Source organism: Amphiura filiformis, chromosome 9 (genome assembly GCF_039555335.1).
Source record: "Amphiura filiformis chromosome 9, Afil_fr2py, whole genome shotgun sequence".
In the NCBI taxonomy this organism is placed as follows: domain Eukaryota; kingdom Metazoa; phylum Echinodermata; class Ophiuroidea; order Amphilepidida; family Amphiuridae; genus Amphiura; species Amphiura filiformis.
Genome location: NC_092636.1, coordinates 31482750 through 31510709, shown reverse-complemented (window position 1 = coordinate 31510709; position 27960 = coordinate 31482750). Strand labels below are relative to the sequence as shown.

General features: G+C 37.5%; 2 protein-coding genes across 2 annotated transcripts in view; one reads left to right on the top strand and one right to left on the bottom strand.

The window, feature by feature from the left end:
- Window positions 1-27960, bottom strand: part of LOC140160864 (xaa-Pro aminopeptidase 3-like) — a 122977-nt gene that overhangs the window by 66950 nt on the left and 28067 nt on the right. The gene's annotated exons all lie outside the window — the stretch shown is intronic.
- Window positions 229-25001, top strand: LOC140160863 (amidophosphoribosyltransferase-like). Its single transcript, XM_072184186.1, is given in 8 exon segments — window positions 229-769; window positions 6138-6271; window positions 6274-6401; window positions 11021-11273; window positions 13071-13295; window positions 16345-16472; window positions 18491-18712; window positions 19852-25001. Coding segments are annotated over 8 exon segments (1563 nt in total). The 5' UTR covers window positions 229-566; the 3' UTR covers window positions 20122-25001.

Sequence of the window (27960 nt, the reverse complement as noted above, 5' to 3'; positions counted from 1 at the left end):
ACACATACACAGTATCAGTACCGTACAACCATTCAAGAAAGGATCGTACCGCGGGAAATAATAGCCGCTTAATCAAAGACTCAAACACTCGTAAAATAAACGTATACTCACCACACAAAATAGATTGGTGCAGACAGTTGAAGAGGTTAATGATTTCTCATGCGCGTGCGCAGTGACCGAAATCAATTACCTTTGACACCAAAGTTGACCCTATTCACGGAACCGGCTTCTTCAGTGTTGTCTATTCACAGTTCTGTATCAATATTGATCGACACTTATCTTAGCGTACCGTCTAAACAACCAAACGCAAGTAATCAAAGGAGTAAATACTTCGGAACAAGTGCAGCAAGGGGAAATATCGAGATCTTTAGTCAGATAAAAGTAATTGCGATTTTACTTCTCTTATTTTTCGCTTCACTACATCAACATGCGCATGCATTACGTACAATCAGACTGAATCAGACATCCTGAATAATCGTGCCGAAAATCTGCGGACACTGAAATCTGACAACATCAGCAGACTTGATTCTGAAGGTTCAGAAGGATAAACATTGTGTTTAATTAAAATGGCTGGTTGTAGTTGTGGAGGAAGTGCTTGGGGTGGTAGTTCTTCAGTAGATTATTATTATGGTGAAGATGGGTCCGAAGGAACAGAAACCGGCTTGAGAGAAGCCTGTGGTGTTTTTGGTTGTGTTGCTGCCAATGATTGGCCAACACAACTTGATGTAGCTCAACTGATATCACTTGGATTGATTGGGTTGCAACATAGGTAAGATGCTAGAGACACAGACAGTCATTAATTAGAGAATAAAGGTATTGTTTTTAGCCCCTGGAGTGCATCTATCGTCTCATAATACACAGGCGACATCATTAAAAGTAAAACAACAAGGCGAAGCCGAGTTGTTTTACGCCAAAAATAATGATGTCATCATGTCGCCCTTGTTATATGAGACGATAGATGCACGACAGCGGCTAAAAACAATGCCTTCTCATTCTTAAACACTTCAATTCAAATAAAAATATCATACAAATTTTAATCAAATTAAATCCTACATTTTGCAAGTAATTACCTGGGGCTTAAAATCGATCAGTCCCGTTATTGCTGTGCGCCTCCGATTGGTCTAAATAGCGAGTACGCGTATCGCGTCGACGCACATGCGCTGTCCTGTGTGATATCGTGTCATATCACATGGGTAAAGCTGGGTAAGAACCAATAAGATTGCAGGAACGTTCTCAAAGTCAAGTGTTTAAGAGTGGATATTACCCCGGGGGGGGCACTCAACTTAAATTTTGGTAGGGGTGTGCGGCGCGGAGCGCCGAACTTTGAGAACTAAGAACTGATTTTCGGGCAAAATAGGGGCTTGAAGAACTGAAATTAGGGCCAAATTATAGGCTGTTGAGCTACAAATTTCTAAATTATTTCCAAATTTGAGCTTAAAGAGCTACAATTGTGAGAATTTGAGGCTCAAAGAACTGGAGCAGATCCAAATGTGGGGCTTAAGGAACTGCCGGAGAGCCTGAAAAAGGGACCCTTGAGCGCCGCACATACCCGTACCACCTTAACATGTGAGTGCCCCCCCCGGGGATATTACATGTACAATGTATAATAATATTAAGAATTTTGATCATTTTTATATACCGTCAATCATCAGGGTCAGAAAAGAAATTTGAGCATTTTATCACAATTAGTTTGTCCGTAGCACTCGGTTGAATGTTCCTTCAATACTGCTATACAAATACATGGGGGTCAACGACCTTTTATCATGTACAATGGTGGCATCCAAATGAACGTTCTGATGACCGTTGCGGACAAACTACTTCTGCTAAAAAGCTCAAATTTCTCGAGCAGATCAAACTTCGGTGGATAGGCCTATCTTCATAGATGTATACAAAATCTTGAAAAGCGCCCTGACGCTCAATTTTGTCCCAAAATGGCAATTTTTAAGAAAACGGAATGCCCGATTTTCATGAAACTTTCAAAATTAGGTATCTTTACTAGCTCATTTACATATATTTTAGACACCAAAATCATAGCAATATGCCAGAAAAGGAGTACTACATGTATGAAGGATTTTGTACTCAAATCCACTCCTCCACAAAGATAAGGTATGGTGACCCAAGAGGGTGCTGCACACTTTTTTCTCAGACCCCCTGCCAACAATTTTGTCATTTCATGCTGAGATAGGAATATATATAGAACAAAAAAAACTGTTTAGAAAATAAAACAAAGTATGAGTCATCTATAGCCCACTCCTACTAAAAATCAAAAGTTACACCCTTTTACTGTGAATCCCGGTGGGGTCACTCAACTTGCAATACTGACCGCACGATCGTTACCAAAATCGCGGAAAAAGGGGTCATTTTTAGGGCTTGTCCAAAATTGTCTGTGAAATTGGAAAATAGGGGTGTTTTATCGCTCAAATGTCCACAAAATTGAAAAAAAGGGGGTTCTTATTGTTTTCTCCTGATCATGTGGATAGCTGACCAGATAAATAATTAGGAATAAATTTGGTTTCCTACTTGGTACTCACCCCAAATTTTGCAATAGCCAATTTATATGCGAGGGGTACTACATGTATTTGAATTTTGTGATGAAAAAACTATTCATAAAATCCTCGTCCTTGAAATGTTGAAATAGGGTCAAAATAGCAAATGTGTCCTCGGAATCTAAAAAATAGGGGTGTTTCAGAGTACCATTTTGTCCTTGTTTTAGAGTAAAAAAGGGGGTAAAATTCATGATTTGTCCTTGAAATCGACTGCAAAAGGGGATAATTTGTACTTGTGGTAACGGTCCTATGTGTCCCCCTTGCCAGGGAGTGACCCCACCGGGCTGTGAATATGACCATGTTAAGGATCAAATCAAAACTCGACCTCGGCGGTTATGTCCGGTTCTAAATTATACACCGTAATGAGGTCAGTCGTCAGTCACATATGGCCGGTTGGATCATCCAGTGAATGAGTGGAGTGATTTCAAGTGGTTTCTTTTCAAATTTAGTACAATTTAGGAATAATCGATTTTCCTTATCGGAGTTCTTCTCATTTTATTTTGATAAAATATAAGCAGAGACTTCGTATATTTATTTCAAATTATTTTACATTGTGACATGGGGGCAGGGTGGCAAGTCAGTCCCCTCCCCTGCTCAGTCGTCAGAAATGTTGTAACAAAATCTTCCTTTTGGTCTATTTTAGACCCCAAATCAACCCCATTTTGGGCTATCATTTTCTTTGGAAAGGGGGAGGTTTCCCAAATATATGGGGGGGGGGGGGGGCATAAGTGTTTGGAAAGAAAAATGGGGGGAGGGTCATAAAAAATTTGATGACCAAAATGTGGGGAGTCATAAGATGACCACAGATAGTGTGTTTGTTTTCTTCAAAAAGATTGATTTTCTATTCTTGTAAATCATAAAATAATATGAGTGCTAGATCAGCTCCTCTGATATAATACTCTTTAGGAGGATCAAAATAAGCCTACCGGGACTAAAATATAACCAAAAGTTGTAAAAGGCCTATGCATCTTCCTTTGGCACAATTTTAGGACATGATTGTCCTCAATTTTGTTCATTTTAGTATTGAAGTTGCAATTATTTGCAAAAATCATCATCATGTCTTCTGGAGGTAGATTTGAACCAATGACCTTTTGTGTATAATTTATAATAACAATAATTGTCCATCACCAATAGGCCTACAGGCCTATGTGATTCACAAAATAATAAATTCACAACTTCTAAATTACTTTTAAAACCTATAGAAATCATTGAAACACTGTTCTGAACTGAAATTAACTGATCTAAACAATGGTTATATATCAAGCAATTTTAACCATAAACAAGAAATCATTTCCAAAATTAATTTGCTTTGGTGACAAGCCAATAGACGCACAACTAAGAATAAAAATTCCTTTAAAAAGGAACAGGGCGAACAAATGAGGAAGTGTCAAGATAAAGGTGTCATTATTTTATTGTTAGAACTGTTTCTATAATTCAGATCGATCATTATCGAACCGGTATCGAACCCCAACGGTTTTAGCTTGTATTTATATTATTTATTAACATAGGCCTATTTGTTTGTGATATTTCAAGCGTTTTAAAATTTCAAAATAATCCCATTCAATTACACGTACACGGTTGACGGTGGAAATTTACTGAATTTAGAGAATGCACTGCGACCACCACCTGAGACTTATCAAAATAATATTATTAACTAATCCCATAACTGTTCAAATAACAGCCCTCACTTAACAGACATTAAGTCTCAATTGACAGGGTCTGTAAGTGCTAAAGTAAATATATTTTCTCTTTATCGCCTGCCCAAGTTTCCCCATTTAAGGGATGGGGTATGAACGTTTGGACAGTATTATTGTGGGACATTAGAGCACATCAGACATGTTGAATTGCATTCTGAATACGAAGAATGTCCTTTTGATATTTTTTATAAAATAATTTTGATTTTTTGAAATTCGCAAATGATGATTTTTACTTAAAGTGTATGTAGGTGGGATGAAAAAGCCGACGATCAATTGAAAATTTTGACCTTTCGTATTGAAGATATGGATCTTTTTCCCAAAACACAAAAAAATTAGGTCATTTTGGGGAAAAAGTCCATATTTTCAATATGAAAGGTCAAAATTTTTCAATTGAACGGCTTTTCCTCCCAGCTACATACACTTTAAGAATATATGTCATTAGATTTATAAAATTTACTTCGAGGACTGTTATATATCAAAAATATGAAATATATCAAATTTTAATAATTTGTCATAAAATTTGTAGGCCTATTAGATCGTGATTTTCAAAAAATGAAAATTATTTGATATCAGAAAGACATTCTTCTTATTAGGAATGCAATTCCATATCATGTGCTCTCATGTCCCACGAAAAATACTATCGAATCGCCCATTCCAGATCCCTTAAGTACTCTCTCTAATTTACTCAAGGTTGTGTTTGTATAAATGAATTCAGTTATATAAACACAGCCTTGTGAAAAGGTCATGTTGACATAAATTAATTGACTGTGTGGTTAAACATGTTAAAGTATCGTTAACAGATTCTATACGCTAGATAGCAGAACAACAAGCACATACAGGCAAGTATTTTGCCAGTATCAATAAAACTATATTGAGGCTATTAATGTAGCCCAACTGTACGTACAATCTGGCAATACCGCTAAATCTTAAAGAAATGAAAAATATCTGTTGCAATTTTCGGATTTGCATAAAAGTAATTCTAGTTCATCCAAGTTGTAAAACAATTATTTCTTTTAATACAAACACATTCCTTGGTAAGACAACTTTATAGCACTGTTTGAATATCAACATGAAGTAGTAATGACAAATTTAAGGTTATTAATTATTTTAAACTGTTGTGATTTGGTAGTTCACAGCATCTTACGAATGGTAGTGAGCTTTGGCAAAAACTGCATTGCTCAATTCATAGCGAGCATGTAGAAGAATTCAAATATCACATATATAATTTTATAGGTGCTGCGGTTCTTGAGTTACGTTGTAAAGAGGGCTGAAACAACAACACTTTTGCAAAACGTACATAACTCATTAACAACAATAAATTAAGCAAGTTTGCAAAGTATACGATTTGTAGAATGAACTTTTGCAACACATCAAGGTGTTAATTTTCAATAATATATTGATCTAGATATGTCAATCGATTTTTAGGTTGCTTCGACCAACAATACCTCGTCTACCCTTAAATGTACACTATCGCCTCTGTAGTTTCCTGATTACATAGACAGCACGATTATTTTATTTTTATTATGCAACGCTGTGAGGAAATAAGTATGCCAAAACCCATCGCAATACGGACGAAACATGATTTGCATATTTCGCCCAAAAACCGATCATGCTGTAGGACTTTCAAGTATGGGCTATTGTGACCGTGAAATTTCAAGTATGCGCTATTGTGATCGCGAAATAAACATATTGACATTTTGTTAATCTCTCCGGTTATGTGCTTAAACCAACCGGCGGTTGCTACTCATGCATTTTTGAATATTCATATACCAATGACCTCTGCCAACTGGACGGAACCGCCCGGAACCGGCGGACAACCGGCGGTCAAGTTTTGATTTGCTCCCTTATTTATTTTACTTGGCCTTTCTTTTAATTTTGTCTTTTTTTGCTTTAGAGGGCAGGAAAGTGCTGGTATAATCACAAGTCATGGTGGATCCAAGTTCAGAAAACACAAAGGAATGGGCTTGGTGAGCACAATCTTTTACGACGACGTCTTGAAGAAACTCCATGGCAACCTAGGTATCGGCCACACCGGTATTCAACAGCTGGTGGTTCAGAACTGGTGAATTGTCAGCCGCTTGATGTGGAGACCATACATGGCAGGATTGCCGTAGCACACAATGGAGAGCTCATCAATGCAACATCTTTGAGAAAACAGGTTAGTTACACACTATGGACCACAATAGCCTCATTCCAATTGCATAGTTCAATAATCACAATTTAAAAACAATCATAGTGCAAAATTTGACCTCAAGTTACAGGGTATGAGTTTTTGTACCCAAACTAAATAAATAGTGCTGTACGCGCAAAAACGCAACTTAGCATCACCCCTGGGTATATTTTTAAACTTCTGGCCCCATATGACCTTCGACCCTCGTGGGAAGTATCTATATAGGGGGGCACAGAAATGGAACCAATTCTAGTTTTATCCTTTGAGTTGTAAGGATGCCAAAACAACATTGGTTCCACTACTGTAGGAAAACTAGATGCTAACTCAAAACCCAGGGCAAAAATCACCAAATAGCACCCTGTACTATAGAAAAATTATTTACAACGCTACTCTACGCATCCATATTAGTGAGGTTATCTGCGTACAACAGCTTACTACGTACAGCCATGTTTTCCTACATCTTTTTAGGGCGTAATATAGAAACGGTACCCAAAATATCTGTGCCAAAAATCGCTTGACCCCCCTTTCGACCTGCAAAAAAACTTTGCCACCCAGTGGCGGTGCTGCTCCCCCCAAATATTTTTCTTGCCCCTCCAGTTTGCCCCCATTTTTACGTAATATTCCACTTTTTGCGTCAATTTTGCGCAAAATTTGTAGATTTTGCCTCCCCAAATTCACTTTTCCTCCCGAATGCCCCCGAAAATAATTCCTGGTGCCGCCACTGCCCCCCCATAATTCACCACCCGGGGGGACACATAATTATTGCACCACCCCTAAAAGGCCCTAGAGTACATTAGGGATAGCCTGGACTGTCTGGGCCATGTTTTATATATCCAACAGAAGGAATTTTACAGTTTTAGAAGTATTTTCTTGTCCAAAAGGCATTTTGCTGGTAGTTAATGCAGTGTAGACAAAATTTGATCCAATCAATAATCAATTTTAAGGTACATTTGGATCAATAAGTTGCTTTGTCATTCATATTGGCGCATTGATAAAGAATAATAGAATACCTCCAGGGGCTGATTCAATTCACTTCCTTTTTGTGGAAGCTTGGGCTATTTAAATTCAGGGTATGTACTTCTTGGAAAAACATGATCCAGACTTGGATTTAAATGCTTTTGTCTGGGTTGCCAATTAGGCCAAGAAAAAAACCAATGTATGTCTCGGACATCTGCAGCGCATTGCTATGTGAAATCATGGAACTGGTGAAATCCAATTAGCGCTACGTGTTGGCCGTAATTTGTTTTGCCCATGTGTTCATTTTTTTAGAAATATTGTTCAGTATCGTATAGCGATCCAATTTTGTCATTTTTTGCAGTTTGGATGTTTTTTTATACACATTTCATCACCATGATTGAATGTAAAAGAGACAAAAAAATACACAAATTTGTCCTTGTGAAGAATGCTTACCTAATCTTACTACAAATAAGTATTTATGCACAGCTCATTGAGCCACAATGAGCCTAGATAGTAGTTTATTATGGTAGATTTATCATAAGTCCCTATTATTTAAATGAGGTTAATACAGAGAGGAGACATCCTATTCATGTGGTTTCTTTTATTAAACCTCATTTAAATACTCCTATGACTTCTATATATGACATAAAACCTGTTTGTTTTGCATCAGTGATTTGCTCATTGGGATGATTGCAAAAATCATCAACATCGTTATTTTGGTACCTTTGTCTGGTCATAGTCATAGATGTGTAACATAGCCTGTTAGTGGTTCAGCCAAAAGCTGTGTATTTTAAGATAAAATAAAGCATTTACATGTACATGAATCTGTAAAGTAAATTAGCTACATGTATTTGGGGGCTTCAACTTCGACAATACTGCTGTTTTCTTTGTTTTTTGCTTTTTCATACACCAAATGACAATTTAATGACTTATCCTTCACTTTTAAGCAATTTCTAAACACATTGTAAATTTTTACACTTGCTTTGGGATCACTGAATGGGACTTGAAGTGTGCATAATTTCCTAATGCTTCAAGTGAAATGTGTGGCATCACCCAATGGTCATAGTCAAGGAGGTTAGATATAAAGGAGAGGAAATAGATTACATAACGCATATTGTTCCTTTGTGCCTATTAGAGTTTCCGCCAAGCTATTCATCGAGAGGTACCTTTTGTTTGGGACAAAGGGCTTCCGCCATTAAATCGGTAACTGACCTGACAGCGTATTAACGCTATATAGGCAAGCCACTGTCATTAAGTGATCAAATGAAAGTCACGTGAAAGCGTCTACATGGACGAGAGGTACCTTTTGTTATACTAGTACATGTAATACCACACAAGGGTGTGCTAGAGTTGCCGCATACACACAAAAACACTTCACCGTCGACATAGAATTATTGACCGCCCATCTTAATTTAGGCGCCTCATTTAAATAAATTCAATAGAGTTGCTGATCGATTACCCGTAACAATGTGTCATTGCTGCCAGGTATATAGGTCTATCTTCGCAGCTATTATGTTGTTATCATGGTTATATAGGCCTGTTCAATAAAATCTAATGGATTTCTTAATATCACGAATATCCATTTTAAAAGCCAGATCCAATTGAGGTAGTGAAGGAGGGTCGAGAGATGAAAAGAGGAGAAGCGGATGGGTAATCGAGATTGTAGGGGAGGGGCGGAAGACAAAAAAGAAAGGAAGTGGGGGAGAATGAGAGAGAGGTAGAAGGAGAGTGATGCAGTCCCGGGGGGCGGGGGCACTCCAAATTTGGAGGTGACGCGTATGTAGGGCTGTTAAGACCCCCTTTTTCAGCATCGCAAAGACCCCATATTTTTTACGAACACATGCTCTGTCACCCGAAGACCCCTATTTTTCCATTTGATCTGTCACCCAAAGACCCTTACAAGTTCAATTTACATACTCCCTCTGGAATAGCTTTCCCCTAATCAAATTGCATATTGTGAATTTCAATAGCGTATTATAAGGATATAAAAAGAAACTTGTACTTTTTCACAAGGTCATATCTAAAAATCTTGTCCATAAAAATGAACAAAAATTACACACAGGAATACTTCAATACTCTACTCTAAACACATGTCAGTAACCAAGCAGTTGTCCAACTGACACAACAGTAAAATGCACTGACACGGAACCGCTTCCGGGACCACATTCACAGGCGAATAATTGGAACCCAGCAAAAGAAATCTTGGAGGAGAAACCTACTCTCCACTGATTTGTCATTTACAATGTAATATTTTTGTGATTTGAGATAGCCTTGTCTCTGCATGATTAGTTCAGGAAACATCATAAATCAGGGTTAAATTAAGTTGGTTGTCATCTTTTGACTTCTGAAGGTTTTCCTAGAAAAATAACAAGGCCATATTTATTTTAATCGTCTGAGTGCCATCACAGATATTGGAATCCAATATCTGTGGTGCCATCTTTTGACTTCTGAAGGTGTTCCAGGAAAAATAGCAAGGCCATATTTTATTTTTGTCTCTGTTGTATGGATAGGTTTTAAAAGGTTACAAAAAGTACAGATTGTGCACACTAAAAACGCCATGTGCAGCAAATGAAAAGGTGAAATGGTACATAATTAGCCTTTTGTGGACTGCCTCATCATCTCAGATACTTTATATAAAAAAGCTGATCAGTAGTTAATACATCTTGACAGATAAATAGAATCAGGGTTATTACACAATGTAGTATCTTGGGGATCAGAATGGGGAAAGTTAAAACCACAGGACCAAACTATTTGCCTTCAGGACTTAGTTGCAGTTACATCAGGCCCAAGGGCTTAGGCAGCCAGCCGTGTAGGGAGTGTTTTACACACCCAAATTTGTCAATACACACCCAGTTTTTGCCCACATGGCCTATACTTTGTAGACAAATCTTAAATTTACACACCCACTTTTTTTAATTTACACACCCAAACCTTCAAATCCTGTCTAAGACCCGGGTCTGATTGGCAGATTTGATCATGTCAGGAAAAGCTACAGGGTGTCCCCCCCCAAAGAAGACAACCCTCATTGTGCTCAGTTTTTCTCCCATTTCTGAAAAGTTGATCAAATATTTTGGTATGTAAAGAAACCTTTAATCGTTAGCTTAAATAAACCAAAACAATTATATCAATCAGCTCACAACTTTTGAAGATATACGACATGCCCTTCTAACCCTAACACCAAACCCTGCTTTTTGATATCGGAAGAAGATACGAAAAAGGAGAGAAGATGAACAAAGAAGTCACTTGGCACCCCCGGGATTTGAACCTTAGACCCCCCGCATGCCAAGCACACGATCACGGACCGGTAGCTACACTGGCAACGCTGCCCGAGGCAGCAATTCCGTGAGCATTTAACACTTTAACAGTGAATTGCGTCATCGCAGACCCTGGGATTCAGGCATGCGCAGTGGTTTTCATTGTGGTATTTATGGGTGTTAGGGTTAACATAGGTTTTAATCTGGAAAAAATTATTTAAAGGAAAGTACTCGTTTTTCACTCTGTCCACGGATAGCAAACAGAGTTGTTGGGATGGGTCATGCTGTGGAGTGACCTGCAAGACCATAAGACCTTTGAATAATCATACAAGTACCATTCAAAAATCAAAATACAATTTATGCAACTTGAAATTTTTATTATGTCTACCTTTGCAGGTACTAAATCATGGAGTTGGTCTTTCTTCAACATCAGACTCGGAACTAATGACACAGCTATTAGCTCTCTCACCACCCGACGGTGAACCAAACGGACCAAATTGGGTGGCTCGGATACGCCAGCTGATGAATCAAACGCCCATGGCATATGCGTTGCTTATCATGCACGAGGGCAGTATTTATGCTGTGCGAGATCCTTACGGCAATAGACCTTTGTGTATTGGAAGATTAATTAGCCATGCTGTGTATCCTGGTAAGTACATGTATTATGAATGCATCTTACTTGTTGAGTGAAATTGTACAAAATAATGCATGTGTACTGTGATGTTGATAGATCTGTATCGTTACTGCTCAACACTCCTTTTGCAGTCTTGCAGGTGGAGTAAGCCGAGTAGGACGGTGAGTGCGCATTGATTTGATGATTTGATTTCTTAGGTGCTTGTAAAGTTGTTGTTTGAAGTCTTTCTGTTCCTGGATGGATGTGATGCTTTGTGGCAGTTGGTTCCAATCTGTGATTGTCCGAGGAAAAAATGAGTATTTATAACAGTCTTTCTTGGGTTGAAGTCTCTGGTATATATTACTGTGAGATGATCTTGAAGTGCGTGTGGTCGGGCGTAAGATGTTTCCTGCCGGGATGGAGAGGAGACCGTGAGTGGCGTTGTAGAAGACATTAAGGTGGTGTTCTTTCCTTCTGAGAGCGAGGGAGTCCCATTTCAGTGCTGCGATCATGGATGATGGGCTGCTGGTGTAGACATAGTCGTTGTACACAAATCTAGCGCCTCTTCGCTGCACAGCTTCAATTTGGCTTATCTGGTCTTTGGTGTAAGCATCCCACACAGCCGAGCTGTACTCCAGGTGTGGCCTAACAAGGGTGTTAAATGCGTTGGCTTTGATTTTTCGTGAGCATGTGGAGATGTTACGCCGTAGAAAACCAAGGGTGCGGTTTGCAGAAGCTGTGATCTTGTTGACATGTTGGTTCCACCTCAAATCACTGGTAATGTCTACGCTTAAGTAGGTGTGACTGGTGGTTTCCTGGAGTGTAGTACCGCCAAGATGGTATTTGTAGGTTGATGGAGTCTTAGAATGTGTAACCTTCATGACGAAGCACTTGTCCACATTAAACTCCATTTGCCAGGTCTTTTTCCCAATTACTCAAAGTTGATGCGTCTAATGCACGACTCCCGAAGGGGGGAGTGCATTAGATGCAGCAACTTTATCTCAGTACAAGTTGCTAAATTGCTATTCTCAGTAATGGGCCAAATAAAGACTGCTCAAAAAGTAATGCAGCTGTTATAAATACGCCTCAAGGATTTGAAAGTCTTCACTTAGTCCCACAGTCAAATACCATGAAATTAAGAATTCCCAAATTTCATTTTTTTATGGGAATGTCATCTTTAAACTCAAAAACATGTCTGGCGACTTGTTCCAGGTTTTGTTGGAGCTGGTGACAATTGTGTCATTTGCGGCGCAATTAGGCCTAAAAAAATTGTTTGATTGGCGTAACATAAAAAAAATTAGAGTAGGTCCTAGGTCGGCAGGCAACTTTTTTTTTATTACGGTATTATTTTTTTTTACACACACATTGCGTAAATGCTTTGTAACTTTTTTATTTACAAAACAAATTAATTACAATTTTACAGTGCGCTGTTGACCGAGAACCGGGCATAAACAATGTGAAATTGAAGGAATATCACACATCTTTTAATAGTGTTCCTTGTTATTTTTTGTTTTTATTTGGATGAAATAAGAATCACAAAATGTTCTAGTATGTATGAATGGGGTTGAACAACCAACCCTTTAGTCATGAAAATATAGGAATGAACCCGTAAATGATAATCACACAAGGCAGCCTAAATTCATGTGATTCATTATGTGATGCAGACGACAAAATGAAATGTGCATGATTTTTACAATTGTCTGTCAAGTATTTCTACAAGCATGTCATTCCTGAATATTTTACTGCCTTCAGGCATAGACCATTTAATGGTCTATGCTTCAGGATACATAAAAGCATGAGTCAGATATCAAATATTCTATTTTACACCTACAGGAGAAAAGAATGGTGAATGTGAAGGCTGGGTGGTTTCATCAGAGTCATGTTGTTTTCAGTCAATTGGAGCAACATACTACAGAGAGGTTCAGCCAGGGGAGATAGTACAGATCAGTAAAGATGGTGTGAAAACGTTAGGCATCGTACCCAGAGAATCCAAAGCGCCCCCTGCATTCTGCATATTTGAATATGTGTATTTTTCTAGACCAGATAGTATTTATGAAGGTAAGAGCATCAACTAGGCTAATCCAGTTGAAATCCATCTACCCCCCCCCAAAAAAAAAATATCACTGTATGACAAGTATCATGGAAGATGTGATGTAATAAACATGGTATTGTTACTCCACTGCCAAATTAGGTGTCCCAACTCATGGCGCATTACCTTTAAAACTAATATTACTTTTTAGGCTATCATTTACTGAAAACACCAAAGGTCTAGCATACTTGGTTCCAAAGTTCTATTCCAAAATGTATTTGTTTTTGTATTCATTCACATTGTTTGTTGCTCTTGGTGTACGCCCGCTCAGTTTGATTGTTTTTTACTCTCGTGAATTTGTTATAGCGGGCCTAAATCATTTGCTTTTTGCTGTTAGCCAGTTGGTTATTGCAATGTGTTTATGCATCTTCCGAAGTGACGGTTATGAATGAGTTTAATAACTTTGCATCGGTAACATATCGGGCATTGTGAAAAATCTAAACATTTTGCTTTGGACCTCGGAATATCCATCGGGTCTCAGGATATTCCTCGGTTCCAAAGGCAAAATGCTTAAATTTTTCACAATGCCCTCCAAATAACTGATGCGCAGTTATTAACCTCTAAATAGCGGAAATCATGCACAATAATGACAGTGTTTGTGGTGAAATCTTGGAAGTACTGCCGTTTGAACTTACAAATGTGGCAACTGGCAAGTGTATAATACGCAATGACTCATACTGGTTTTAATAAAGTTTCGGATATAAAGAAGCTGTTTTGAATGATGGCAGTGGATTGAATAAGTATGTTGTGTAATTGTTTATTTGTATACTTGTTGCTTCACTGCTAGCCAAGCCGTTGTGCACCCATTTATAACAGTGAACTTCTGATATGGATAAAAATATCATCGATATTGCGATATGTTTTGGCCGGGATATGCGAAAGACTGACGATGCCCAACCTATCTACATCTACTTGTTTATTGGTAGTTTTTTAGTGTCAATACAATTATTGATGTGGAGCTTGACTACTTATTTTCTTCAGCCTCATTAGCCAAACTAAATTAAATCATACCATTCTCTCCTCTCCAACTATCAAAGTCACTTACACTTTAAACTTTGTAAATTTACCAATCAGCATTCAGGATCAGATGATGACATTACACATCTCTCTATTGTTTCACAAACATACTTCTCACTTCTCCCTTCATAATCCGCAATCACAAACCATAACACTAAGTTTTCTTCGTAAGGAAAGCACATTATTGTAAATGTTAATTACAAGGTTTTCAAGGAAAACAAGACAATAGCTATCTAGTCTTGCACATTTAAGTAGGATATTGGCATATTGCCATCAGGTTTTGTTACACTATGATTTAATATCATAATAAGATTCTTATGTCCAAGAGTGCCCAAAGATGGATAACCCAGATACAATGTGGCCATTACTTATCGAACATAAGAATTATCAAAATATAAAGGGAGGAGTTACAAGTATGTTTGTGAAATGGTCATATTTTTTATGTTGGGCACCAGTTGCGTAGCATGTGTATTTTTCAAACAAATCGCATGCTTTTACAGGTTTGGTACTATAACTTCAAAAGTTTACATTAGAACCCAATAAAAGTATATATTCTGAGAGCATATGTGACGTGTCATGTCAAAAGGAGACACTTTTGGGCAGGTTATGAATTTTGAGGTTTTTACATATCTTAAATATAGAGATATTTTGCTCCACAACGCCGTTTTCCCAAATGAATTTGGACATTCCTAAGCAAAGATATTGAGTTCGGAAGTTATGGTATTATAAAATTGGAAATTGAGATATCGGCCTTTAAAAATATTATTGACAATGTTGAGAGTGGGAATTAACTTGAAAAATGTCTCAAAAAATACAAGATGCCAGTTACATTCCGGTCTGAAACTATCAGACAATATTTTTAACATTAATAACATCACAAATTAGCAACAAACCTAAATTGTGAAAAAATCACCCACCAGCAGATTTTTGGCTATTTCTCCATTTACGATCCTGCCCAAAAGTGTCTCCTTTTGACATGACACGTCACATATACTCAGACGATTTCAGAAACAATACAATGGGAGTCATTATACAGGGTGACCCATATAATATACAGGGTGTAACAAGCAAAATAAGGATGAAAATATTAATTCAGTTGGGGGTGTCACCCCTCGACGTACATTGATAATGTAAAGTTTTGACACATGTTTAATATAGTTAATAAGTTAATTGCCCACCCAGCCATATGGAACTTTTAGCGGTCAAGTACTTCAATTATGTAAATACAGGGTGGTCAAAAATCTATCAATATTTATATAAATTTCTTCAAAACACCCCTTATCTGGCACTGGAGATGCAAATTTTCATGATTGAGGCATGTAACTAGATGTAAAATAAGCTCAACAATCCAGTTTTGAAAGTTAAAAGAGAATTCGACAAAGCGTTTTCAGTAAAAATGGACTTTTGGATCAAAAGTGAGTATGAGGGCGCTCTTTCAGATTTGTCGCAAATTTCTTTGTTTTACTAGTTTTTAGTTTACTGAAGTAAAGAGGATCACAACCAAGGTCTGCTTAAGAAATTTGAGTCTTTTATCATGTTTCGTTTGTCCATAGCACCCTTTTGAATGTTGCCTACATTAAATCCCTATTCAAATACATAGAGGGCAACAAACTTTATTAATGTAGCAACAAGTAATTAGTAATTTTTAATTGTCTAATTAACACATACTGAGGCAATGAATGCTAAATATGATATCACTTGGCTGAGATCAAGTAAAGATAAGTAGAAATCCATCAGAGTATTAATCATTTTGTTACTCCATATTTTTGCCTTATTATCTCAATTTCAAATTTGCTGCCTTTGGCCCCCATGGACCAGATCCTGCCACAAAAACTCTACAACAATAGTTGTAACATTTTGTCCAAAGCTTATTGTAAAATATTGTTTGGCAAACATGTTTGTATAAAAATGTCCACACTTAAATAACATTATGTGAGATGTTATGCAAATGACAAAAAAGAAAACAGAAAAAACCCTCTTGATAATATTGTTTAATTGCAGGCCAGATGGTGTATTCCGTGAGACAGAGATGTGGGCGTAGGTTAGCGTTAGAAGCTCCAGTAGACGCAGATCTTGTCAGCACAGTACCGGAGTCGGCAACACCAGCAGCTTTGGGGTATTCACAACAAGTAAGAAAAAACATTCACATTGACTTTCTGGATGGATCATAATAAGTCAAGCCTCCAGCATACTTTCCTGCCGCTGCGGCAAGCGGCAGGGCGTTTCAACCAATGACAAGCCTTTATTGTGTCCGTTTGTCTGCAATGCGCGTGCGCCACGCCGCTCAGTGGCAAGTGGCAGGGTAGTATGAAACCAGCATTATAGTATTTCTATGAGTACACAGTCGGTTATCACAGTGCAGGTGCATGTGGTCCCTGTGTGAGTTGATGAGTTTTCGTTTTACTATGAATAGCTCGTAATAGCTAGTTTATTATTAGTTTTTTTACTGTGCGTGTCAATAAGTCCAAACTTACACCTGCGTAAATTCACAAAAGCGATTGTCACTCAAGCAATATATGCCAAGTGTGGTTCGCGTAGGTGGTGCACCAAGCTGTTTGTACGTTATTGTGTATCAATCCAATGTTATGAGTCCCTCTGATTACGAGCTGATCAGAGTATAGACGTGTCTCTGACTTAATCTGGAATGTCAGTCCTAATGAAGTCGGACACACATCTGACCAAAGCTTGACCACTCGCAAAGAGACCGGCTGCACCAGTAAATGAATGCATACTTATAGAAATACATTCATTCCTTCTGAACCTGCTGACTACCAACTTCATTAGGACTGACATTCCAGCTTTTCTCTGCACACTCTCAAGTTTGTTTATTAGCCCTGCTCTGTATGGGTCCCACACACAACTGGCATACTCTAGGGTTGGACGCACTAGTGCCAAATATGCACTTCACTTCCCCGGGGCAAAACCACAAGTTTCTTCTGAGGAAACCCAAAGTCCGGGTTGCTTTATAAACTGTGTTTGCAACATGTTCTCCCCAGTTGAGTTTATTATCCAGCTGCACCCCTAAGTAAGGATTTGAGTTTGGTTGATGTAGAACTTGCCCGCAGAAAACATAGTCTCTATGTGGAGGGGTTCTCTTCAAGGATATTTCCATGATTGAGCATTTAGAAGGGTTATTTAAGCTCATCTTCCATGTATCCTGCCATGTTTCAAGAGATTTTAGATCAGCTTGCAGAGAGTCCATGTCCTTTTCGCCGGACACTGGAGAATACACCAAACAGTCATCTGCGAAGAATCTTACTTGGTTGCTCAACAGATCCGGGAGGTCGTTTATATAGGTTAAAAGCAACAACGGCCCAACACCCGTACCCTGTGGCACTCCAGAAAGGACTTCTCTGGGTGATGAAATGTTACCCTCACATGCAACTCTCTGTGTCCTGTTTGATAGGAAACTTCTGATCCATTGATGAAGATTGTTTCTTACCCCGTAATGGTGAAGCTTATTAAGAAGGCGTTCATGAGGAACCTTATCAAAGGATTTGGAAAAGTCTAAAACTTCCATATGCACTGATTTCCCCTGTTCCAAAGTTCTTGTGATGTCATCAACAGTTAAAATGAGTTGAGTTATAGTGGAGCCCTTGGATCTGAAGCCATGTTGTGAATCAACCAAAATATTATGCTGCTCAAAGTGGTCCATAACATAAGAATGTACAATATGCTCCAGTATATTGCAGCTGACACTTGTTAATGAAACAGGTCTGTAATTTTCAGGCACAGCCTTGTCCCCCTTTTTATTCATTCATTCATATTCATTCATATTCATTCATTCATTCATTCATTCTTATTTCATTGAAATTAAATTAAATTACAACAATAACAACAGACAAACAATGAATGAAGAGGTACTCAGAAGGCTGGATGTCTGAATCAAGTATCTGCTGGCTTCAATTAAGTATCAATATAACAACAACAAAATATATCCCAACATGTCAACATACAGACCCCTCTCCCTTAACTATACTACACCCAAAATGCCTGTTTTTGTGGGCGAAGAATGTGCAAGAAACTTACAATAAATTCAATTTACCAGATTATGTTGCAGATAATAAGATACACAATGAAAATGACATGTATTGTTTTGCAAAAAAAGAAGAATTGTTTAATTGTTTGTCTGTTGAATTTCCTACAGTCTGGTATTCCATACATAGAAGTGCTCACCAAGAACCGTTACGTTGGCAGGACCTTCATCCAGCCTAGTACTAGATTAAGGCAGCTCGGTGTGGCAAAGAAATTTGGCGCCCTCACTGAGAACTTCATGGGAAAACGCATCGTGCTCATTGATGATTCAATTGTAAGAGGGAACACCATCAGTCCTATTATAAAGTTACTGAAATTGGCAGGAGCTAAGGAGGTTAGTAAACTGAACATAATCATTACAGCTTGAAGAGAAGAACGCCACTTGGTTATCGTTACCGCACCAAAAAAAAAGCAGTAAAAAGCCTGATTTTCACCTTAGTTTCAAATGTTTTTGGTGAAATTGATCAATATTCAACAAAATAAAAAATGGGTCCTAGATATATCTAGTTTTTATGTCTGAAAAAAATTTGGACAAAAAAATGTTTGTTTTTTTATTTTATCCAAAACTGAGCATTTTTGCCCAAATTTGACCTCGCAGATGGATTCATCAAGTCTTTGCCATTCTAAATATGTATAGACCAACAATTAAGCAGTTATGCGGCCCAAAAGTGTCCATAATTCCAGAGTTAAGACAATCCTTAATGACAAACTACGTAATTCTAGTTTACCTGCAAGCCTTGAAATAAGCGGACTGGAACCAGGAGCAATTTGTTTTTGATCATTGCTCCTGGTTCACTGGGATTTTGCAAGAACCAGGAGCAATTTATGATGAAACAGGAGCAATTTTCATCACTACTGCATCTAGTGCAAAACTGGAACCAGGAGTAATTTGTTTTAGACCATTGTTACTGGTTCATGTGAATTTTACAAAGACCAGTCCTGAGCAATTGGTGGCTTTACAAGGTCAAAATTTGCTCTCAGCGCCTGCTTTAATATTTCAAGGCTTATTTACCTGGCATGTATAACAAAAGAAATTGGAGACACATCTATAGACCCTGATCATACATGTAGGTACATACTCGGCAGTGAGGTTTGACTCCCACCCTTTTTATTTTTATTTTACTTCGATTCCAAAACCATAGATAGTGACAGAATGACACTATGAACCACAATGGCCTCATCCCAATGGCATAGTACAATAACCTCAATTAAACAATCATAGTGCAAAATTTGACCTCAAGTTGCCGAGTATTTTGTACCCAAATTTTCAAAGGTCATTCAATGAATGTACAAATGTATTGGGGTTAAAGAACTGTGCACTAATAGATGAGAATGTTTTGGATCCCAGCATTATACGTGAACTGAATAACAACATTACAAAAACTGAACAAAAAGCATCATTTTTTTCTTCTTTGCGAGTTACAATTAATTGTAAATCAAACAATTATTTCAATTTTCCTATCCACCGTGCAGGTACACATACGGGTAGCGTCACCACCAGTCAAGTTTCCCTGCTACATGGGCATCAACATACCAACGAAAGATGAGCTTGTCGCAAACAGATTTGATGCTGCATCTCTGGCCAAGCACTTTGGTGCTGACAGCATTGTGTATCTTACGGTAGATGGCCTCAAAGCCGCTGTGACCGAAGGGATCCCAAAAAACAAGGACAATAAACAACACAAATCCTTGCATTGTACTGCCTGTTTAACTGGAGAGTATCCAGTTGATTTAGATTGGTGATCATCAAAACAAGACTAAAAAAGAGAGGCAGAAATGGCATCCTTCCATCCTGTACACACAAGATGTCACAGGAATAATCTCTTTTGTTTTTATGCCTCCACCGCGAGGCATACTGTGTTTGCAATGTCCGTGCTTCCGTCCTTCCAAGCTTCCATCTGGATGCTGTATCTTGTGAATGGATGGGCGGATTGACTTCAGATTTTCAAGATAGGTGGGTCATGGTCAGAAAGTCTGGCTACTTTTTTGTGTGATTTTCAAGGTCATATACTGAGGTCAAAGGTCATTTGAGGTCAACAATTTTGTAAATTAAAATTTGGTCTCATATGAACAGTTCAAATCCTAGCATGAAAGTTCATCTGTGTTGGTAGACATCAAATCCTATTGTAACCATACTGGGAACCCTCATGGTGTTCAAGGTTATATACTGAGGTCAAAGGTCATTTGAGGTCAATTGTAAAATACCATTATTAAAGACTTATGGTTCTCATATAAACAGTTCAAATGCTATTGCAACCAAACTTGGGTCATAGCTACACTGTGGGAACCTTCATCTATTGGTGGTCATCTATTGTTCAAGGTTATATACTGAGGTCAAAGGTCAATTTGTAAAATACTTATATAATGAAAGACAAAGATAAAGACAATTTATCGCGTCTGACGTCACCTGTCAATCAAACTCGAGCACGGTTTGTTTACAAGTGTCGTGATTATGACTTGCTGAATGCGGATTTATAACCGGGCGCCTTATTGTTGATTTTGCACCTTTCGACATGCAAACCATCTCAAAAGTTAGGTCTTTAGTAGGAAACTTTCTTTGGTGAAGGCACCATGTCCACAATGCCTAGAAAAGCTGCTTTTTTGCCTTGTAAAAGTACTGAACTTTTTCGCCATTTGCTGCTATTCCTTTTCTCCGATCAGCACCAGATAGATCGGTCTTCCTTTTACGCGCTGATTAACCTGTGTAAACCAATCAAGGATCGTAATTGACAGTGACATCAGACGCGATAAATTGTTTTTATCTCTGTCTTTAATTATAGTTAAATCTGGTCTCATATAAACAGTTTAAAATCCGAATGCAACCAAATTTGGGTCGTACCTGCATTATGGTTACCTTCATGTATTGGTGGTAATCCAAAGTCACATACGGAGGTCAAAGGTCATTTGAGGTTATGTTTGTTTGTTTACCACTCATATAGTGTGTGATATTTTAATCTTTCTGAATTTAAATCGCCCCATGGTGGAGGCATCAATGCCTTGCGTGGAACACTGTGACGTTTCTAGTTTACTATTCAGGTCAGGACACATGGTACTACTACCTATTATCTTCTACATTCCAATTAAGTTATATTGGGCTCTTCCATTTGAAATCCATACACCTGCTATTGGAATACACAACCTTAATCTCCCACACAGGAGTGTAGATTTCAAATGGAGTTGCCTATTCAAGTACTACAAAATTTGCTGGGGTCATGTGCCATCATTGTGCCAAGTATGGGCCCCGAGGCTACTTTGGTTCTTGAGCTAGTGGAGGGCAAAGGTGTGGTCGTAAGGAGAAGAAGGAGAAGACTAAACACAACAAATACAATATCTATGCCCCGTTGCACGGGCATAGATAAAGAATAGGTTTGATACAATTTTCAAGCCTTCATATTCATTTTGTTATTTACCCCTTTTCTAGAAACCACCTTTGCAATCAAATTTCAGCCCATTTGTTTGCACTACTTTATGTAACTTGACTAATGCTTTCAAAATCAAAAAGAAAAATTAAACTATCCCCAAATCACAGTTTTGACCAAAAATCACATTTTTGACCAAAAATCCTCAAAGCATAATAATGATAAAATTGAGTGGATCCATTCGCAGGATATACAAAGATATTGGTCTCACTGTATGTTTAAAAGATATTGTACTCGGCTAATGCCTCACACAATATCTTTTAAAACTCACAGCTTGACCAATATCTTTGTGTATCTTGCTCGATCCATCCAATTTTATATCAGTGGTGGATGTAAGGGCTTTTGCAAAAGAGCTCTTCATGTGATAACTCTGCAACTAAGTATGCCAGAGACTCTGAGAATTCAACATATTAAGCTAGCTTAGGTACTGAGCAAGTAAAAACTCAAACTTTGGTGTGAGTGGATTAGATGGTGTCACAGTGCTCAAGGCTAATGAGGAGAGAGTCCCAAAAGGATTTTCTTGTCAGATGAGACTGATCTGTCATCATCACTGAGCAAAAGCAATGCTTATTCTAAAAATGCTAGTGTACGTAAGATTATTGTTTTCTGTGTCTCATGCTTGATAAAGTTAGAACTTTGTGGGTGATGAGGCTGTGAAAAAATAATTGTTTGTTTAGAGTGCCTGCTGCTCAAAAAGTGGGGTTGGTTGCTTGTAAAATATTTGACTGAGTTAAAAGCAATGCAAGCTATCTAAAACTCCCTAAAACTTCACTAGTTCCTTTGATAGCAAGTTGCCTCAGATCTGGTGACTTTTTTTTTGCTCTCAGGGCCTCAAATTTGCGAATCCTTAGCAATATTGTCAGTATAATCCATGGCCTGAGCTACTTAATGTTCAGGAGATGCAGAGTTGCCCATAATAGACATTCACTTACGTGATAAAATATGTGATATGGTAGTAACGCTGATTTTAGAGCTATTGCATTTTGCGAAAAGTGATTTTCTGTGCATACTCTGTACAAATCTATCTATTAGGAGCATTGGGCTATTCCAGTTGAAATCCATACACCCTGGATGGAAGACATGACCTTAATCTTCCATACAGGGAGTGTGAATATCAAATGAGGTCACCTTTATGGATGATTCCATTTGAAATTCACACTCCCTGTGTGGGAGATGTCTTCTGTGTTGAGTGAATGGATTTCAACTGAAATAGCCCATTGAGCATAGATATTGTTACCCAACACTTTTCTGCTCTTGAGCAATGTTGCTTGTCACATGAACGGTATTGACCAATCAACATATGCCAGCCAAATCTTTTATGAAAATTTAATTACCGGTAACTACACATATTCTGAATCATCAACTTACAAGAATGAATTTAAATAAATGAAACTCAACAATGGATGTTATTATAACATACCATACTTATTGATATCTTAAAATGTTTTCATTCATGCAACACTAGGCTATTCCAGTTGAAATCTGCACTACCCCTGTGTGCAGAATTTTGAAAATATCTTCCATAGAGGTTAAATACCACTAATAGGCTTGGGCGATGCATGGAAATACAGCGATGAACTATTTGCTTGTGTGGTATCTGAAATCACAAGTTATATAGCCAAAAAAGTACATTTTGGGTTTTGATGCTTCGAAATGGTATATTTTCTCTCATTATGACATTTTTAGTTGTAATATTACCGAAGTTTATCCACAAGGCATCGGTTTGTTGTAAATATTTGCCCCACCTGATTGTAACTTTCAGCTTCGAGGGCGCACTGCCATTTTAAAATGTTTTCGGTTCAGTGCATTAAAACAAAAAAGTCTCGGGTCAACCTAAGTTGAGTTTTTGATCATTTGGAATCAAAATCATCTAGTTTCACCTGATATTAGTGGCATTTAACTGTGAGAGTTCTGAATATGAGAAAGTTTCGCCCAAAACCATGAAATAGATAATTAGTGGTATTTAACCTATAGGTTTGAAATACTCCAGTTGTGAAGATATAGGTAAAGCCATAATACAGGGGGAGAATGGGTTTCAAAATGATTAACTCTGACCAATTATATTTGAAAAACATACTCTCCCTGTGAAGGATATTTCCAAAATCAGGGTAGTGTTGTTTAACAAGTGGAATAGCCCATTATGCAATGTATCACAACTGATGATGGAGTGTACATTCAGCGCAAGATTTCAATTTGTAACACAATCTGCTCCATGGGGGCCAAAGGAGGCATTTTTGAAAATTGAGTTACTATAATTATTACCTTTTATAGTAACATTAGGCTATCCTATGCTGAAAACACCAAAGGTCTAGCATACGTGGTTCTAAAGTTATGAAGTTTTGTGATGTGTATTTTTTTTATGTATTCTATTGTTTTTTACTCCATATTTTTGCCTTTATCTCAGTTTCAAATTTGCCGCCTTTGGCCCCCATTGACCAGATCGTGTCACATTTAATATTGATTCAAGGTGCGTTACTGACAGATGAGGAAATGGAAATTAATTAATTGAATCCTCCGTGAGATGTTTGTGGTATTATATAGTAACACACAACATGCAACAATTCTGGTGGATCACAGGGTTATTTGTATGTCTCAGTAGATTCAAAGTCTCCATACTTCATAAAGAATATTGTGTATTTAATTCAGGATAAAATGTAGAACATGGTTACAGTAAAAATTTCAAATTCAGTAACAAAAAAAAAACATGGCTTCTCAAATTCTATAGATGAACATACTATCCCAATAGACAAATATAATATGTCTTGGCCTGATCCATCCAAATCTCTCCATTCACAACAAAACTGAATTGGAAGAAAATTTGATCGGCGTGATTACTTTGTGCCCATGCAATGAATTTGTCATAAAGCAAAGTGAGTTTTTGAAGTGAAACTTGATTTTGAGATATGGCCAAAAGAAGTTGTCGTTTCTGTCTGCAATTTGTTTCAGCTTTGGTAATCCTAAAAACAAAATCCAATTTTGACAGGAATTTATGACTGGTTTCTTGCCTGTGATAGGGACATGACTGTTACGCTAGGAAAATCAAATGATTTGACTCCAGGCCCGTAGCCAGACCTCTGCAATTGATTTTTGGATCCTATTTTGTAACAAATTTCACAGAAAGTTCATGATTTGGCGTATACTAGCTTGTTAAAACTATTTTTTTTACAGACAGATCATTTTGCTTGCAGATTTATGGGGTACATTACCCCCGAGCTACAGGCCTCATTGACTCGCTTTTCTCAATCAAGTTAGCAAAACTGACTAATTAAATAATGGAATGGTTATACTGTAGTTAGTTCTAGAAGATATTACCAACATGTTTATTTTTTACCTTGCTATGTTGAGAAGAATATTTTGAAGAGTTAGTCCATATATATTTCTCACAATTTTTGTACCCCACTGGTCATGAGGAATTCTTTCTGTGTATCGGGGGGATGTTTCATTTGTTTTATACCATTTCAGTATAAGTTGGTGGAAGTTGTAACCATGTGTCACACAGTTTGAAAGTCTTTTATGGGGCATATGAGATCCAAATAGTCGGGGTGTGTATGTCTCATTTTGGTTCAGTTTATATTCAAGATGTCTCACAAAATTTGAGGGTCATTTCAAGGTCAGCAGGGGTCATCTGAGGTCAAAATAGAGTGGGTATAACGCAATGGCCAGAGGGACTTTGCAGTTATGAACCGCTGTAATTTTGCCTAGTCAAAATCTTTTAAGTAGCAGCTTAGATATCTATTTTTGATACGAAGTATTATGTAAAAATAAACCAACATTTGGTGTGTATATATTCATTAAGTATCTTGCCTATCTAAACATGTACATTCATTTTCAAAGGCCAAGTTATTTTACTGTATTCACAAGTGGCGGAAATTCTAATTCACTTTTTGTGGGTTTGATTGTGGTATTCTCTCTTTATGTTTGTGTGTATGCACTTTATTATTGTTTTATATTTTGGTGTGTCCAGTCCAAGTTTGACTGGACACACCAAAATATAAAACTACCGCTATGGGTGTGTAGGGGTGTATGTGTTGGTGACACAGTGGATGCGGGCATTCATCACGCTTTCAACAACTCTTCCTAATTTCGTATACCTTTGTACAGGAGCCAAGCGTTGTTAATCGGTGATGAACCCACAGTCCAGTAGCATAAACACAAATGCAATGTTACATGCACGTGTTTACGCGTAAACTTCGTCATACCTGGGAGTTATGCGTAAACACTCTTTGGAGGCAGAAGCTAAATCATTACCGCTTTATTCTTTATTTTTTATTGCTCACTTTATTCTGTAGTTTTTTTGCTGATATCAATAGAGAAATCAACGATCTTCTTGTAAGGTTGAGTGGCAATGACAAACAGACATTCCGAATGAAAGAAGCATGTGAATTGGACAATCTTTAGCTTGTTTTCGTTGTTAAAAGGGAAAGCTGCCCTTGCAAAATAAACCATGCAGATGACGTGGATGCATTGTTGTTTATCGGTGATGAACAACGGTGAAACATGTTTGAATCTTTAATTGTTCATTCAAATGAAATTTAGTATAAGACATTGGTGGATGCAAGGGGAAATACAGTGTCTGAGCTAGGGGCCCATAATAATGACAAATGGTCATGACTGTAGATCATGCCTCTCTTTTTTCTGTGCTATTTATTTGAATTTTCCTCACTCATATTGTGGAATCGATCTTTCAGTTGTAATGTAAAAAGCTGTGTATTTTTGTGTTGCACAATAACTTGTAATGTTGTATTCTATGTTAACACACAATGCAATTGTTTTCCACTTTGGGTATTTATTTCTGTACATGTGTGACAGGGTTTAAGGTATTGTAAATGTAAAGCTCAAGTTGTTTTTTAATAGTTTGTATTGATGTAATTTTTTACAGCTGATATTTTGTACAAGTTGACTGCCCATGTGGATATTGTTGAAGGCATTGGCCCAAATGGGTGTGGTCAAAAATCGGGCTATTCAAGTTGAAATATGTACACCTTCTGTGGAAGACATGACCTTGATCTTCCACACAATGTATTGAGTAACCTGAATGGGTGACTCTCATTTAAAATTTACATCCCCTATATGGGAGATTAAGGTCATGTCTTCCAAAGGGGTGTATGCATTTTAACTGGAATAAACCAATGCAAAACATATATGCATTATGGGTTTGTTAATACCATGCTTTATTTGCTTGATGATGCAAATATTTTAAATATACTACTTGAAAAGGCACGTTGTTAATTACCACATTTGATCTGATTAGCACCCAAAAAGAAGAAAGAAAGAGAGGGGCTTTGAATTATGGGAGACCAAATATGGTACTAAAAGTTGCATAAATTTAGAATTGGCACATTTTCAACTTGATATTTCTGGTGTGTTTGCAATTATCTTTACAGGATATGAGTGAATGACTGTGATAAGCCTATTGAATCAGATTATGACATACAGGCTTGTCCCCATCAGTTTCCAGTGAATATAGACAAGACATTCACATCAAAGTGCAATCAAAGATCCACCTAAATTGATGATATTAACACATAGAAACTCTATACATTCTGGTCATTTCAAGGTGATCAAAAGTTGCACTTGGAAGACATGTGCTTTAGCATCGAAACTGGTCGGTACCAATCATTTTGTACTTAATTGCATCTCATTCACTCAAGTCATGTGGCTTTTTGTGTTACCCACACAGACTACTACAGACTGTTCAGTGTTCGCAAACTGGTGACTCTTAGTCAAATGTTGTTTACCAACTTAGCTCTGTATCATTTTGATGTGGATGTGGAGATATGTATTTTTCTGTAATGTAATATAGAAGAGAATTATAGTGTCAGTGTGGAAATAAATTAGCAGAAGCGTTAACTTTTGATCTGTGTATGGAATTTATGGAACCAAGTATGCTAGACCTTTGGTATTTTCAGTATCTGATAGACTAATTTTTGTATAAGGTAATAGTTACACTAGCTCAATTTTCAAAATGCCTCCTTTGGCCCCCATGGACCAGATTGTGTCACATATGCACTATACAAAGAATATATAAATGCAGCAAATAAAGTAACATTGACATTATCATAGTAACAAACCACTCAGCCCTAAAAAAAATTGTTTACTTTTAAAGCTGTAAATTGTGTTTGAAAAGGCCTTGGAACTTTTTTTCTTCTTTTAAAAAAAATTT